General features: G+C 33.4%; 1 protein-coding gene and 1 long non-coding RNA gene across 2 annotated transcripts in view; one reads left to right on the plus strand and one right to left on the minus strand.

The window, feature by feature from the left end:
* The window catches only part of LOC127698632 (uncharacterized), a 60,119-nt gene extending 52,552 nt beyond the window's left edge, over positions 1-7,567 (minus strand). Inside the window, exon 1 of the long non-coding RNA XR_007980920.1 lies at positions 7,538-7,567. This is a non-coding gene — a long non-coding RNA (uncharacterized LOC127698632). The remainder of the gene's footprint in view (positions 1-7,537) is intronic.
* The window catches only part of LOC127698618 (serine/arginine-rich splicing factor 6-like), a 29,310-nt gene extending 14,109 nt beyond the window's left edge, over positions 1-15,201 (plus strand). The window contains exons 3-9 of the mRNA XM_052202174.1: positions 2,016-2,086; positions 2,554-2,670; positions 5,720-5,758; positions 8,278-8,347; positions 10,150-10,223; positions 10,864-10,995; positions 14,621-15,201. Coding sequence (XP_052058134.1) covers positions 2,016-2,086; positions 2,554-2,670; positions 5,720-5,758; positions 8,278-8,347; positions 10,150-10,223; positions 10,864-10,995; positions 14,621-14,822 — 705 coding nt within the window. The 3' untranslated portion in view covers positions 14,823-15,201. The remainder of the gene's footprint in view (positions 1-2,015; positions 2,087-2,553; positions 2,671-5,719; positions 5,759-8,277; positions 8,348-10,149; positions 10,224-10,863; positions 10,996-14,620) is intronic.
* The last annotated feature ends 262 nt before the right edge of the window (positions 15,202-15,463 follow it).

The following is a 15,463-nucleotide window of genomic DNA, read 5'->3' on the forward strand; positions in this document are numbered from 1 at the left end:
ATTGCCTCAAAATTTTAGTAATTAGGGGCCATAAAAGGGCAAAAAACAAGCATTTTTCTAGTTTCAGGACAATAACTTGTGTGTAAGTGTATGGATCTTTATGAAATTGTACTGCAAGGTTCCATATCACAAAGGGAAAGCTGGGTTTGAGTTTGGGGGTAATTGCCCTAAACGTTTAGGAATTTGGGGCCAAAAAGGGGCCAAAAAACAAGCATTTTTCTAGTTTCAAGACAATAACTTGTGTTCAAGTGTATGGATCTCTCTGAAATTGTACTGCAAGGTACCATACCACAAAGGGAAAGCTGGGATTGAGTTTGGGCCAATGGGGTGATGAATCATAAGGGGGTTCAAAAAAATTTGGGGGATTTTTTTTTCTTTTTTTCATACATGTAAACCTCCTGACGGGAGTACAATAATCCCGTTTTCAGTGGTCTCCTCCCGACCTCGCGTTGAAGAGAAAAAAATCCTGTGTATGAAATCTGCCCAACATATCATCTCAGACATCTGGTGTAACTGACATCACCTGAAGTTATATTTTACCTGTAAATCAATTAACATGCATAATTATATGGCTTCACTTGTCAGCTTGGGTGTCAAACATACTGGTAATCAACGATTTTTACCTCAGGCTAACTGCCGTTGTGTAATAAAAACTTTGTGTATTTTTTGGGTTACTTCCCCTGATTTATCCTGTTTTAAGTTACTTTCCTTTAAATAATGTAAATTTTTAAAAGAATATAAATAAAATATAAATTGAACAAATAATCATAAAAGGATGGTAATTAAATGATTTTAAATGTCTTAGGACAAATCAAAAAATAATAATTTGAAAATTATTTGAGGGTTCTATACTTTCTTTCAAGGCTTAAATTGAATTCATATAATAACTATGACCCATGTTCAAAATTTAAATGAGTTTCTGATTATTCAAATAAAATCTAACTGCAAAAGCAGATAGGTAAACAAATGATCTGATTGCAATGTTTGTCCTGTAGAATAATGATATAAAAGATATGAATTGAATAATTTAAAGAACATACTAAAAAAAAAGAATCTTAGATTGAACATGTAGAATATTAAGATAAAGAAACTTTATAAGTACAAGGGTACTATAAACATAATACATAATACATTCGGATTGAAAGTTGAAGAAAACACACTTTAAAAGACAATTTTTACAGCACACGGTTACATTTACGACAAACTTTATGTCGATTAAAAACCTCCTGATCTGAGTCCTAATCTCCTGACCAAAATTTTCCAATCTCCTGATCTGAGTTTCACAGTCCATCACATGTATGTTTTTTTCTTTAAAATTTTCCATTTTAAATTGGTTATTTCTGATGTATAAAAGCAAATAATAACGATATGGTTTGAATAGGTAAATTAAAAAATTTTAAGTTCTTAGACCACTTTCATTCTGTGTGAGAAACCTATGCTGTGTCAAATATTTAATTACAATCCAAATTCAGTGCTGTATCAAGCTTGAATGTTGTGTCCATACTTGCCCCAACTGTTCAGGGTTCGACCTCTGCGGTCGTATCAAGCTGCGCCCCAGCGGAGCATTTTATTTAATTTAGGTTCATTTGTATGTTAGGTAGTATAGTGTGGCATCCATTTCCTGAACTAGTATTCAATATTGTTTAGGTTCCAGCTGAATCCCATCTCTGGTTGCGGGGTTTTCTTATTGCATTGAAGACCCATTGGTGGCCTTGGGCTGTTTCCTGCTCTTTGGTGTGGTTGTTGTCTCTTTGACACATTCACCCTTTCAATTCTCTATTCTGTTCCTTGAAGAATGCCAGTGAAACTATAAATGATTAGTGGCACATGAAAAGATAAAAGTTATTGGCCTGAGACCAGACATATTAAACTATTTCGACAAACTACCATAAAATAAAGAAATATTATAAACTTCTTGTTTTATAGGCTGGATAGGCAATGGGAGGTTTGCATATGAAATTCCATGGCTAATGATTTTTATAAATGATAAACATATTACAATATATTATTTCCAGGAATTCGAAGACTACAAGGATGCAGATGATGCTATATATGAATTAAATGGGAAAGATTTGTGTGGAGAAAGGTATTCAGATGCTGAATTTATGAATTGCTAATTAATAATATTAACTTTTTTTTTACCTTGAGAAAAGGAGGTTTGTAACTTTCAATGTTTACAATTGGTAATTTTAGTTTATGTTCAAAAATTGTAAAATCATAACTTATTTATTTAATTTAAATATACTTTTCATAATATTAAAAAAGTGATAAGTTTTAAGGCAGAACTTATATGAACCTTTTGTTGAAATCAATTGTTTATGCTTAAAAAAATAGAAGAATCGATTTTATTTAAAAAAAAAAAAAAATGGAGAAAACATGTGAATATGTATTACTTGATTTTTACAGATTTTTTAAGTTAAGAACATGCTCGTGGCACCTTGTGAAATAAAAACAATTCACATGAAAGTGATTACAGGAACTCTGGGAATTTGAGGCAACCTTCATGGATGACGAAGTAAGGGCCAAATTTATTTTAGATTTATATCGTTTCAGATGTACTGTTGAGCATGCTCGTGGAGCTCCTCGAGGTGATGATAGACGTGATGGTGGTAGAGATAGGGGGTTTAGGGACTATCCTCCACCACGTAGTCGACGAGGAGGAAGAGATAAGTAAGACAAACTTCAGTGCTGCATGACAAACAGTAGTCTACTGTATTTTATGGTTGGACAAACTTCATCAACCAATGCTTTGTTTTTATACGACCGCAAAAAAATTTTTGTGGTCGTATAAATAGTATGACGTCGTCGTCGTCGTCCGAAGACACATTAGTTTTCGCACTCTAACTTTAGTTTAAGTAAATGGATTTCAATGAAATTTTACCATAAGGTTCAATACCACAAAAGGAAGGTGGGGATTGATTTTGGAGGTTATGGTACCAACAGTTAAGGAATTAGGGCCAAAAAGGGGCCAAAAATAAGCATTTTTGTAACTTCCAGACATAACTTGTGTGTAAGTGTATGGATCTCTCTGACATTGTACCACAAGGTTCCATATCACAAAGGGAATGCTGGGATTGATTTTGGGGGTAATTGCCTCCAAATTTTAGGAATTAGGGGCCAAAAAGGGGCAAAAAACAAGCATTTTTCTAGTTTCCAGACAATAACTTGTGTGTAAGTGTATGTATCTCTCTGACATTGTATCACAAGGTTCCATATCTCAAAGGGAATGCTGGGATTGATTTTGGGGGTAATTGCCTCCAAATTTTAGGAATTAGGGGCCAAAAAGGGGCAAAAAACAAGCATTTTTCTAGTAACATGACAATAACTTGTGTGTAAGTGTATGGATCTTTATGAAATTGTACTACAAGGTTCCATATCACAAAGGGAAAGCTGGAATTGAGTTTGGGGGTAGTTGCCCAAAAAGTTTAGGAATAAGTGGCCAAAAATAAGCATTTTTGTAGTTTCCAGACAATAACTTGTGTTCAAGTGTATGGATCTCTCTGAAATTGTACTGCAAGATACCATACCACAAAGGGAAGGCTGGGATTGATTTTGGGGGTAGTTCCCTCAAAATTTTAGGAATTAGGGGCCATAAAAGGGGCAAAAAACAAGCATTTTTCTAGTTTCATGACAATAGTTTGTGTGTAAGTGTATGGATCTTTATGAAATTATACTGCAAGGTTCCATATCACAAAGGGAAAGCTGGGTTTGAGTTTGGGGGTAATTGCCCTAAACGTTTAGGAATTTGGGGCCAAAAAGGGGCCAAAAAACAAGCATTTTTCTAGTTTCCAGACAATAACTTGTGTTCAAGTGTATTGATCGCTCTGAAATTGTACTGCAAGGTACCATACCACAAAGGGAAGGCTGGGATTGAGTTTGGGGGTGATGAGTCATAAGGGGGTTCAAAAAATTTGGGGGGGGGGGTTTCCTTTTTTTTCTTTAAAATTTTCCATTTTAAATTGGTTATTTCTGATTAATATATAAAAGCAAAAAATAATGATATGGTTTGAATAGGTAAATTAAAAAATTTTAAGTTCTTACACAACTTTCATTCTGTGTCAGAAACCTATGCTGTGTCAAATATTTAATTACAATCCAAATTCAGTGCTGTATCAAGCTTGAATGTTGTGTCCAAACTTGCCCCAACTGTTCAGGGTTCTACCTCTGCGGTCGTATCAAGCTGCGCCCCAGCGGAGCATTTTATTTTGCCTTCGTCATAGCGGAGGGGGCATCAAGTTTTAACCACGTCTGTCCGTACATCCATACGTCTTTTCATCCTGAAATTGGTTTCTGTTCTCTAACATTAGTTTGCCTCAACCAAATGTTATTAACTTAAACACAATGCTCATTACCACAAAACACAGATCAAGTTTGAATTTGGCTGGCTTCACTTTTACCTTTCTTGAGTTATTTACCAATGGAAAAATTGCTGAATTTTTCATTTTCGTTTTCTAATTTTAGTTTGCCTCGAACAAATGTTATGAATCTTATGCACAATGCTTATTACCACAAAACACAGATCGAGTTTGAATTTTGGTAGTGTCACATTTACCATTCTACTAGAGTTATGTCCCTTTACAAATGGAAAAATTGCTGACTTTTTCGTTTCCGTTCTTTAACTTAAGTTTGCCTCAACCAAATGTTATGAAACTTATACACAATGCTTATTACCACAATACTCAGATCAAGTATGAATTTGGTTAGCATCACTTAGATCAAGTATGAATTTGGGTAGCATCACTTTTACAGTTCTTGAGTTATGTCCCTTTATAACGTCATATGCAAGCGGAGGCATCATCGGTGTCCCATGGACACATTACCGACTTATTATTTTCTGTACCTAAGAAGTTAGTCAATCTGCACAGTATTTCATTGATATACTAGTCCATGGTAATGGATCAATATTTTGGCTGATAAGAATGAATTGGGTTTAAGTAGAACATTCAGACAGTCCCTTTTCTGCCACCAAAACAGTGAACAATTAATATTTAGAGAAATAGTAATTTGGATCAGCTTATCTTGGGAGAGCTTTCTTTTGTACAGTCAGTTACAAATTGAAGCTTATCTTTAACAGAATTTTTTTACTGTATGCTACTTATAACATGATAACGGATGAATAAGTTTCTGACATCCCTGAATATTTATATATACTGTGTATGGGTTGTATATGTATATATATTGTCCTACATATGCATGAAATAACTGCCATTGGACATTAAGCAAACAAAAATCAATCAATCTTATTAGACAAAACTTGTTTATGTTGAGGTCATATAGTATGTACATGTAAGATGTACATAAATTAACCAATATTCTTCAAGGCAAAGCATACTGTTGATGATGTTCAAAATTTTATTTTATTTTGTTGAGAAAAACGTCATTTAATTTAAATTGAATACCATAGATTTCTTGTCATGTGACCTGATATTACATAAATTTCATTTTTACTAAAAGATTTAGTACCATTACTTGATACATGAATACAAGACTAAAAGATTTTTTGAGAAAAATCTGATTTTACAACATCAGTCATAAACAGGAAAAAATGTTTAGATACTGTAAGATCTTGACTGATATTCCATGTTTTATAAAAAAAGTAACTAATAGAATGTAGTTTTAAATTACAAATTTTCAAGAATAAAAGTGCAAAAATTTGCTTTTAATATAGGTGTAAATGAATGATGTGGTATTATCTAACAATGACTTTTTTGAATTATAGTTATAGAAGGGGCTTTGGACAGAACAACAGTGCTGACAGGTACAGTATTATATATTTTACATAGAAAATTATTGGCTCTTGTAAGCAGATTCCTTATTATTAGTCCTTCTGTTTGATATCTTGTTATTTCAGTTGTGGGACACCTCATCACTGTAGGGTTTTTTTTATTTTTAATGACCCCGCCGTAGCGGTGGGGGCATTAAGTTTTACCCTTGTCCGTCTGTACATCCCAAAATTGGTTTCCGTTCTCTAACTTGAGTTTACCTCAACCAAATGTTATGAAACTTATACACAATGCTTATTACCACAAAACACAGATCAAGGATTGAATTTTGGTGGCGTCACTTTTACTGTTCTAGAGTAATGCCCCTTTACAAATGGAAAAATTGCTGAATTTTTCGTTTCCGTTCTCTAATTTTAATTTGCCTCAACCAAATGTTATGAAACTTATACACAGTGCTTATTACCACAAAACACAGATCAAGTTTGAATTTTGGTGGCGTCACTTTTACCGTTCTAGAGTTATGCACCTTAAGAAATGGCAAAATTTTTATTTTCTTCTAAATATCAAGTAATTTTTATACGACCGCAAAAAAATTTTTGTGGTCGTATATTGGTATGACGTTGGCGTCAGCGTCGTTGTCCGAAGACACATTAGTTTTCGCACTCTAACTTTAGTTAAAGTGAATGGATCTCTATGAAATTTTACCATAAGGTTCAATACCACAAAAGGAAGGTGGGGATTGATTTTGGGGGTTATGGTACCAACAGTTAAGGAATTAGGGGCCAAAAATAAGCATTTTTGTAACTTCCAGACATAACTTGTGTGTAAGTGTATTGATCTCTCTGACATTGTACCACAAGGTTCCATATCACAAAGGGAATGCTTGGATTGATTTTGGGGGTAATTGCCTCCAAATTTTAGGAATTAGGGGCCAAAAAGGGGCAAAAAACAAGCATTTTTCTAGTTTCCTGACAATAACTTGTGTGTAAGTGTATGGATCTTAATGAAATTGTACTATAAGGTTCCATATCACAAACGGAAAGCTGGGTTTGAGTTTGGGGGTAATTACCCAAAGAGTTTAGGAAAAAGGGGCCAAAAATAAGCATTTTTCTAGTTTCCAGACAATATCTTGTGTTCAAGTGTATGGATCTCTCTGAAATTGTACTGCATGGTACTATACCTCAAAGGGAAGGCTGGGATTGATTTTGGGGTAATTCTCCAAATTTTAGGAATTAGGGGCCATAAAAGGGCAAAAAAAAAAAGCATTTTTCTAGTTTCAGGACAATAACTTGTGTGTAAGTGTATGGATCTTTATGAAATTGTACTGCAAGGTTCCATATCACAAAGGGAAAGCTGGGTTTGAGTTTGGGGGTAATTGCCCTAAACGTTTAGGAATTTGGGGCCAAAAAACAAGCATTTTTCTAGTTTCCAGACAATAACTTGTGTTCAAGTGTATGGATCTCTCTGAAATTGTACTGCAAGGTACCATACCACAAAGAGAAGGCTGGGATTGAGTTTGGGGGTGATGAATCATAAGGGGGTTCAAAATATTTGGGGGGGTGGGGATTTTTTTTTTCCTTTTTTTTTTGTTTAAAATTTTCCATTTTAAATTGGTTATTTCTGATTTATATATAAAAGCAAATAATAATGATATGGTTTGAATAGGTAAATTAAAAATTTTTTAAGTTCTTAGACCACTTTCATTCTGTGTCAGAAACTTATGCTGTGTCAAATATTTAATTACAATCCAAATTCAGTGCTGTATCAAGCTTGAATGTTGTGTCCATACTTGCCCCAACTGTTCAGGGTTCGACCTCTGCGGTCGTATCAAGCTGCCCCCAGCGAGCATTTTATTTTTAATAATTTTCTATTAACAGTGAAGAATTGTATTAATAGATTTGCAGGATGTGGGTCTGCATTTTAGTATAATTCACCATTGCAGAAACTAATGAATTCTGGTTAATATTTTCTAAATTCACTTGTAACTTGCTGGTTCTATTAGAGCTCTTTTCCAAATGCATGTAGTTTAAAGATTTGGTTGGCTTGCTTGCTTAATTTGTATAAATGTTTGCTCAAGCATTGTAATTAAGATTAACATCTGCAATCAATAGAAATGTGGGGCTTCAGCTTGTATACATTATACTCTGCATTATACTTAACATCCAATAACATTTAAGTATAATGTATACAAGCTGAAGCCCCGCCTATCTATTAATTGCAGATGTCAATCTTAATTACAATGCTTGAGCAAACATTCATACAGATAAAGTAGCAATCCAACCTAACCTTTAAACTACAAGCATTGGGAAAAAGATCTACAGCATGAGGAGTATTAAATTAAAGACAAAACTATGATACACGGGTGTAGAAATAAGTTAATATAAAAATTTCTGTGATTCCGAAAGAAGCAAAAGTACTTGAAAGTGCACTATGTAATTTTGAAAGATTTAACAACAAAAATATGGTGAGAGGAACATGAATAGCATAAACAATGTATTATTGATGTCAGAGTTAATATTTCTAGCAAAGAAGTATAGGAACTATTCTGTTACAGGTATGGACCGCCTGCAAGAACAGAGTACAGATTAATTGTAGAAAACCTTTCTTCAAGAGTAAGCTGGCAGGTATGTTTGTTATATCTGTAAACAAAATCTTTATGGTTATCCTAATTCATGTTATCTATGCTTTTGTTTTATTTACTCTCAATAGATTTTAGAGTCTTGAGAAAATTTTTGAAGATACTAGACCTTGTCATCGATAGAAAAATCAAACTTGTTTTCCTCTTTATATATATAATGAACCAAGACAGAAACTAATAAATCATTTAATGTTCAACACAAAATTGAACACTTTTCACTATCTTTATATTCCTTTTAAGATCAACACAAATAAAAAAATTCAAAAAGTATATTAAAAACAGCTGTTATTTTTATAAGGTGATAATGTTTTATCAGTCTTGTGAAATTAATGTCATAAATTTTTGTACCATGCTTTTCTTTCAATTTATTGAAAGAAATTCAGAAATCATTTGTTAAAGTGTAAATATATTCAATATTTGCAACATTTTAAAGGAATATACAGGTTGTGACATTTTACATATTCATGTTTCATACCTAAATAGTATTGTCTTCTCTCATAAGCGCCCTCAAAGGTGAGGTGGCAGGAGCATGATGAAGGACGAAGGGTCTAATCACAGCTTCCTCCCCAAAAGTGCCACAAGGAATGGGTACTTCAATGTGTTTCACTCTTGTTCTTGCTTATGATGTGTTGACTGTGAGACGAGGGGGTTTAGCTAGCTTGATGTTCATCCTTCAGAAGACAAAGAGGGTCCTACACGGATGGGAAAATCACGCTTTACATGACTAGCATGGTCAATCTTTGGAAAACAAAAAATGTGATGAATGCCAGTTGCTAAAGGTATCCATACATCCAGATTGGATAGTTCTTGCTATCTTCCCAAGTTCAGAAAAAGGGTAGAATACTGCTGCAATGTAATGATGAAATAAACAGAAGTACACTTGAAGTCCTGAAGCTCTCTCTAGCAAGGGTTCAATAATCTCTCAGGCGATGTCAGTTTCTATTCAGTAGAGGTAATTCTGTTATTAAATGATACACATCTATTTAACGTATGAAGAGTATAATGAAATAGTAAAAATAAAAACTATTGTGTTTCTTGTTGAACTTTCAAACCAAATGTTAATTATACCAATATGGATTTGAAATGTTGAAACATTTTGAAGAAAAGTATTACAGCAAAAGTTGTCCAAAACATACAAAAAGTGAAGAGGCATGTGTTTGTAAGGCTTTTTAGTGTACAGTTGTTTATCAATGTTATGATTAATTGATCTTTGTTGATTTACTTCATGTGGCAAATGTGTCAATGTCATTGATGCTTTTATTAAAAAATAAACAATTTGAGATTTGGAGACTTTGTGTAATATGTCAAATTGTAAAATTTCAAATTCTTTTATTAGTAAGCAGTTATATAATGATAGGTTTCCATAAAATATAAAAATCCTAAGTGTCAATTGTTATTGTTATGATTACTCTTGTGATTTCAAACATTTGCCAAAAAAAACTTAAAACTTGCCCTGCATTTAACAGTTAATTTAAACATAAAATTAAGTGTGCCTTACAACCACAAGCATATGAATTGATTCCATGAATTTGGCCTTCCATGAGAGCTTTGAATTCAAAACACCAAAAATAGTCAAGCAATGTAGTTGTTCCCATTCCCTAATATGCAGCCAGGACATTTGCAAGTTTCTATTTACAGTGATAGCTTAATAAAACCGGACACATTTTCAAGAACAAGGTATAAATATAGGTAGGTAGGTAGGTAGGTATAATGCAAAGTAATGTGGAAATTGAAAAGATATAATTTTGTAACTATGTATCTAACTTTGTTTTACTATTTACTTAAAAGGATTTGAAAGACTACATGAGACAGGCAGGAGAAGTCACATATGCTGATGCCCACAAGCAGCATAAAAATGAAGGGTAAGTCTATACAATTTGATTATTGGATGCATAATGTTGGTTTATTTAATACCTTGCAATACATTTTCTTGGTTTGCAGGAAAATTGTCATTTCAAGGTTATGGTTTAATAAATTGCTCCTTTTAAAGTGGATCAATTTTTTCAGGGTATTTAGATGAGTGGTTCCCCAATCAACAAAATTCATCATTAAATACACAGTATCCGATAACTTGAGCAGTATACCATATGATAGGATCTGCTATGTCTGTAAATCAACATATATTCCATTGTGGTTTTTTTTTAAACTTGAACCCAAAATGCTTTTTGTGAAATTAAATGTATGATCAATCTTCTGATTATCTGTAAATGAATTTTTTGTGGAGGGTTAACCTACCTACCTTTTAGTTGGTATTAGTTGTGTATATCACTTGCATTAAAGAAGGTCCTGCGAGTAAATTGAAATGAAAGGACAAAAATGCTGAATTTGTTTTTTGATTTTTAAATTTTAAGAGGATTTTGAGCGCAAACACTGGGTTACAAAACATTGGCAGCAATGCTGTACCATTTAAAGGAATGCATGTACAAGAATTGTTCATGCAAAGCTTTGGCATTTGAAAAGAGTTGTAAGGAACTTTTTAGTGGGTATGTAATTCTTTTGCAGTGTTGTTGAATTTTCCTCATACTCGGATATGAAGGCAGCTTTGGATAAATTAGACAATACAGAAATTAATGGTAGAAAAATCAAGTTGGTAGAAGACAGACCAAAAAGTAGTAGTAGAAGCAGTAGGAGGAGGTTTGTAGAACTTACATTGCAAAAAAAACTTGAAATTACATCTATTGGGATAGTTTGATATGTCTTATTAGTCCCCTACCGACGATGTTGAAAGGAACTTTAGGTTTGCATTCCGTCTGTCTGTCTGTCTGTCCATCCGTCAGTCAGGCTAATCAGTTTTCCACACTTTCTTTCGTCATGCTTGAAGATATTGATTTGATAATTAGTATATAGTTTTATCATGACAAGTTACAGTTCAAGCTCAAATTTTGTTCCGGTCTGATGATTTTGTGCAGAGTTATGGTCCTTGGACTTAGAAAATTCACTTAAATAATCAGTTTTCCACACTTTTTTTCGTCATGCTTGAAGACATTGATTTGATAATTTGTTTATAGTTTTATCATAACAAGTTACAGATCAAGTTCGAATTTTGTTCCGGTCTGATGATTTTGTGCAGAGTTATGATCCTTGGACTTAGAAAATTCCCTTAAATAATCAGTTTTCCATACTTTTTTTCGTCATGCTTGAAGATATTGACTTGATATTTGTTATATAGTTTACACCATGACAAGTTATAGATCAAGTTAGCATTTTGTACCAGTACAATGAACCGGTAGGGGACTGTATTGCTATGCAATACTCTCAGAATGCTTGTTTTGAATTATTTGTCTTTGTAAAGACAAATACAAATTATACAACAAATTTTAAATGCTCCACTGAGCTTTTTACAAACATAACACTTAGATAAGACATAGGATATACACAAGCATACAAACATGGTTATATACACACACAAGCATACAAATGGTAAATAGCTAAGCAAAATTTAATGAAAAAATTGTTATTAATGCTTAAAATGGCCAACATATTTAAAACTTAAGGCATCTTATTAAGCTTTATTGACTAAAATAAGGTATATTTTAGATTAACAAGTGACAAATACAGATTTTATCATTTACATGACACATGTGTTGTTTTTCATTTCATTGTAGTCTTCCTGTTGGTAGCTGCATTATAAAGATTTTTTATTGTGTTTTTAGCTCACCTGACCTGAAAGGTCAAGTGAGCTTTTCTCATCACTTTGCGTCCGTCATCCGTCGTCCTGCGTCCGTCGTCCGTCGTCCGTAAACTTTTACAAAAATCTTCTCCTCTGAAACTACTGGGCCAAATTTAACCAAACTTGGCCACAATCATCATTGGGGTATCTAGTTTTAAAAATGTGTGGCGTGACCCTGTCAACCAACCAAGATGGCCGCCACGGCTAAAAATAGAACATAGGGGTAAAATGCAGTTTTTAGCTTATAACTCAAAAACCAAAGCATTAAGAGCAAATCTGACATGGGGTAAAATTGTTCATCAGGTCAAGATCTATCTGCCCTGAAATTTTCAGATGAATCGGACAACCCGTTATTGGGTTGCTGCCCCTGAATTGGTAATTTTAAGGAAATTTGGCTGTTTTTGGTTATTATCTTGAATATTATTATAGATAGAGATAAACTGTAAACAGCAATAATGTTCAGCAAAGTAAGATTTACAAATAAGTCAATATAACCGAAATGGTCAGTTGACCCCTTTAGGAGAAATTGCCCTTTATAGTCAATTTTTAACCATTTTTCGTAAATCTTAGTAATCTTTTACAAAAATCTTCTCCTCTGAAACAACTGGGCCAAATTAAACCAAACTTGGCCACAATCATCATTGGGGTATCTAGTTTAAAAAATGTGTGGCGTGACCCGGCCAACCAACCAAGATGGCCGCCACAGCTAAAAATAAAACATAGGGGTAAAATGCAGTTTTTGGCTTATAACTCAAAAACCAAAGCATTTAGAGCAAATCTGACATGAAGTAAAATTGTTTATCAGGTCAAGATCTATCTGCCCTAAAATTTTCAGATGAATCGAACAACCTGTTGTTGGGTTGCTGCCCCTGAATTGGTAATTTTAAGGAAATTTTGCTGTTTTTGGTTATTATCTTGAATATTATTATAGATAGAGATAAACTGTAAACAGCAATAATGTTCAGCAAAGTAAGATTAACAAATAAGTCAACATGACTGAAATGGTCAGTTGACCCCTTTAGGAGTTATTGCCCTTTATAGTCAATTTTTAACAATTTTTCGTAAATCTTAGTAATCTTTTACAAAAATCTTCTCCTCTGAAACTACGTGGCCAAATTAAACCAAACTTGGCAACAATCATCATTTGGTTATCTAGTTTTAAAAATGTGTGGCGTGACCTGGTCAACCAACCAAGATGGCCGCCACGGCTAAAAATAGAACATAGGGGTAAAATTCAGTTTTTGGCTTTTAACTCAAAAACCAAAGCATTTAAAGCAAATCTGACATTGGGTAAAATTGTTCATCAGGTCAAGATCTATCTGCCCTGAAATTTTCAGATGAATCGGACAACCCGTTATTGGGTTGCTGCCCCTGAATTGGTAATTTTAAGGAAATTTTGCTGTTTTTGGTTATTATCTTGAATATTATTATAGATAGAGATAAACTGTAAACAGCAATAATGTTCAGCAAAGTAAGATTTACAAATAAGTCAATATAACCGAAATGGTCAGTTGACCCCTTTAGGAGTAATTGCCCTTTATAGTCAATTTTTAACCATTTTTCGTAAATCTTAGTAATCTTTTACAAAAATCTTCTCCTCTGAAACAACTGGGCCAAATTAAACCAAACTTGGCCACAATCATCATTTGGTTATTTAGTTTTAAAAATGTGTGGCGTGACCTGGTCAACCAACCAAGATGGCCGCCACGGCTAAAAATAGAACATAGGGGTAAAATTCAGTTTTTGGCTTTTAACTCAAAAACCAAAGCATTTAAAGCAAATCTGACATGAAGTAAAATTGTTTATCAGGTCAAGATCTATCTGCCCTGAAATTTTTAGATGAATCGGACAACCCTTTGTTGGGTTGCTGCCCCTGAATTGGTAATTTTAAGGTAAATTTGCTGTTTTTGGTTATTATCTTGAATATTATTATAGATAGAGATAAACTGTAAAAAACGATAAATGTCGGCAAAGTAAGATCAACAAATAAGTCAACATGACCGAAATTGTCAGTTGACCCCTTTAGGAGTTATTGCCCTTTATAGTCAATTTTAACCATTTTTTCGTAAATCTTAGTAATCTTTTACAAAAATCTTCTCCTCTGAAACTACTGGGCCAAGTTAATTATAGATAGAGATAATTGTAAGCAGGAAAAATGTTCAGTAAATTAAGATGTACAAACACATCACCATCACCAAAACACAATTTTGTCATGAATCCATCTGCGTCCTTTGTTTAATATTCACATAGACCAAGGTGAGCGACACAGGCTCTTTAGAGCCTCTAGTTTTAGTTTTACGACAGAATGGGTAAAAAAAAGGGGTGGGGGTGTGTATTTTTGATGATTCTGGTAATCCTTTTTATGTTTTACACAAGATATAGTGAAGTACACATTGCTATAAAATATTTAAATGAATTAAGTATTCAAACAAGTGAAAATGATGACTATCTTTCGGGTCTGAAATTACTGAAGACAATCATACCCAACGTGTACTGATTCACTTGTTACTCATTTTGACTTTGAGGTATCACAAATTAAAAATGTTGCCTGTGGGTAAAAAATTAATCATAGAATAAAATGTATTTAAGGTCAAGATCTCCAAGTAGAAGCAGATCCAGGTCAAGAGGAAGAAGGTCGAGAAGTGCAAGCAGGAGCCGCAGCAGGAGTAAAAGTTCAAGAAGCAGAAGTCGTAGTAGAAGTAGAAGTAAATCCAGAAGTCCCAGTGTAGACCGTAAGGAGGCTTCAAAGTCACGATCAAAATCCCCAGAAGAGAAGGGAGATAAAGATTGAAATTTGGGAATGGTTTGATCATCTATTGATATTTTCATCATCTACTCATAAATTGCCAATAAACTATATGAACAAATGTGAATTATTTAGTACATAAGGGGTTAGTAGTCAATGGCACAATACAGCATTTGCTAGATAAATGCTGCTTTGTATGATGTAATGATGTAATAATGTAAACTTTCTGACAGTTTCTACAGCATGATGTATTACAAACCATTCTTTTTATTTTTAATGTTGATTTTTTTTAAGGCAATGACATTGTAAGGGAAATATCATTGTAAATATCTTATAAACTTTATAATACTGTATGATCACATGTGAATAAATGTCATTCAAAATGTTCATTCTGAAGAAAATAAAAAAATTGCAAACTGTATAAGGTGCATATCAATTATAGAGTCACTCCACCTGTTTTGTCTATCCATTTCTTTTTTGCATGGTTTGATTAACTGTGCCCTGCCAATTATTTGGTGGAAAGCCGCTAGTAATAAGAGGGTGCATGCATTTGTCCATCACAACTAGTTTCTGCTCTCCAACTTTAAAACCCCTTGTTGGGTAATGTTTTTTTTAGAGTTTAAACATATTTTATTGTTCAAAAATGACAAATGGATTAGACATAAGTTTTTCAACTTAGTAACGTG

The sequence above is a fragment of the Mytilus californianus genome, unplaced genomic scaffold (assembly GCF_021869535.1).
Source record: "Mytilus californianus isolate M0D057914Y unplaced genomic scaffold, xbMytCali1.0.p SCAF_4, whole genome shotgun sequence".
NCBI classification, from domain to species: Eukaryota; Metazoa; Mollusca; class Bivalvia; order Mytilida; family Mytilidae; genus Mytilus; species Mytilus californianus.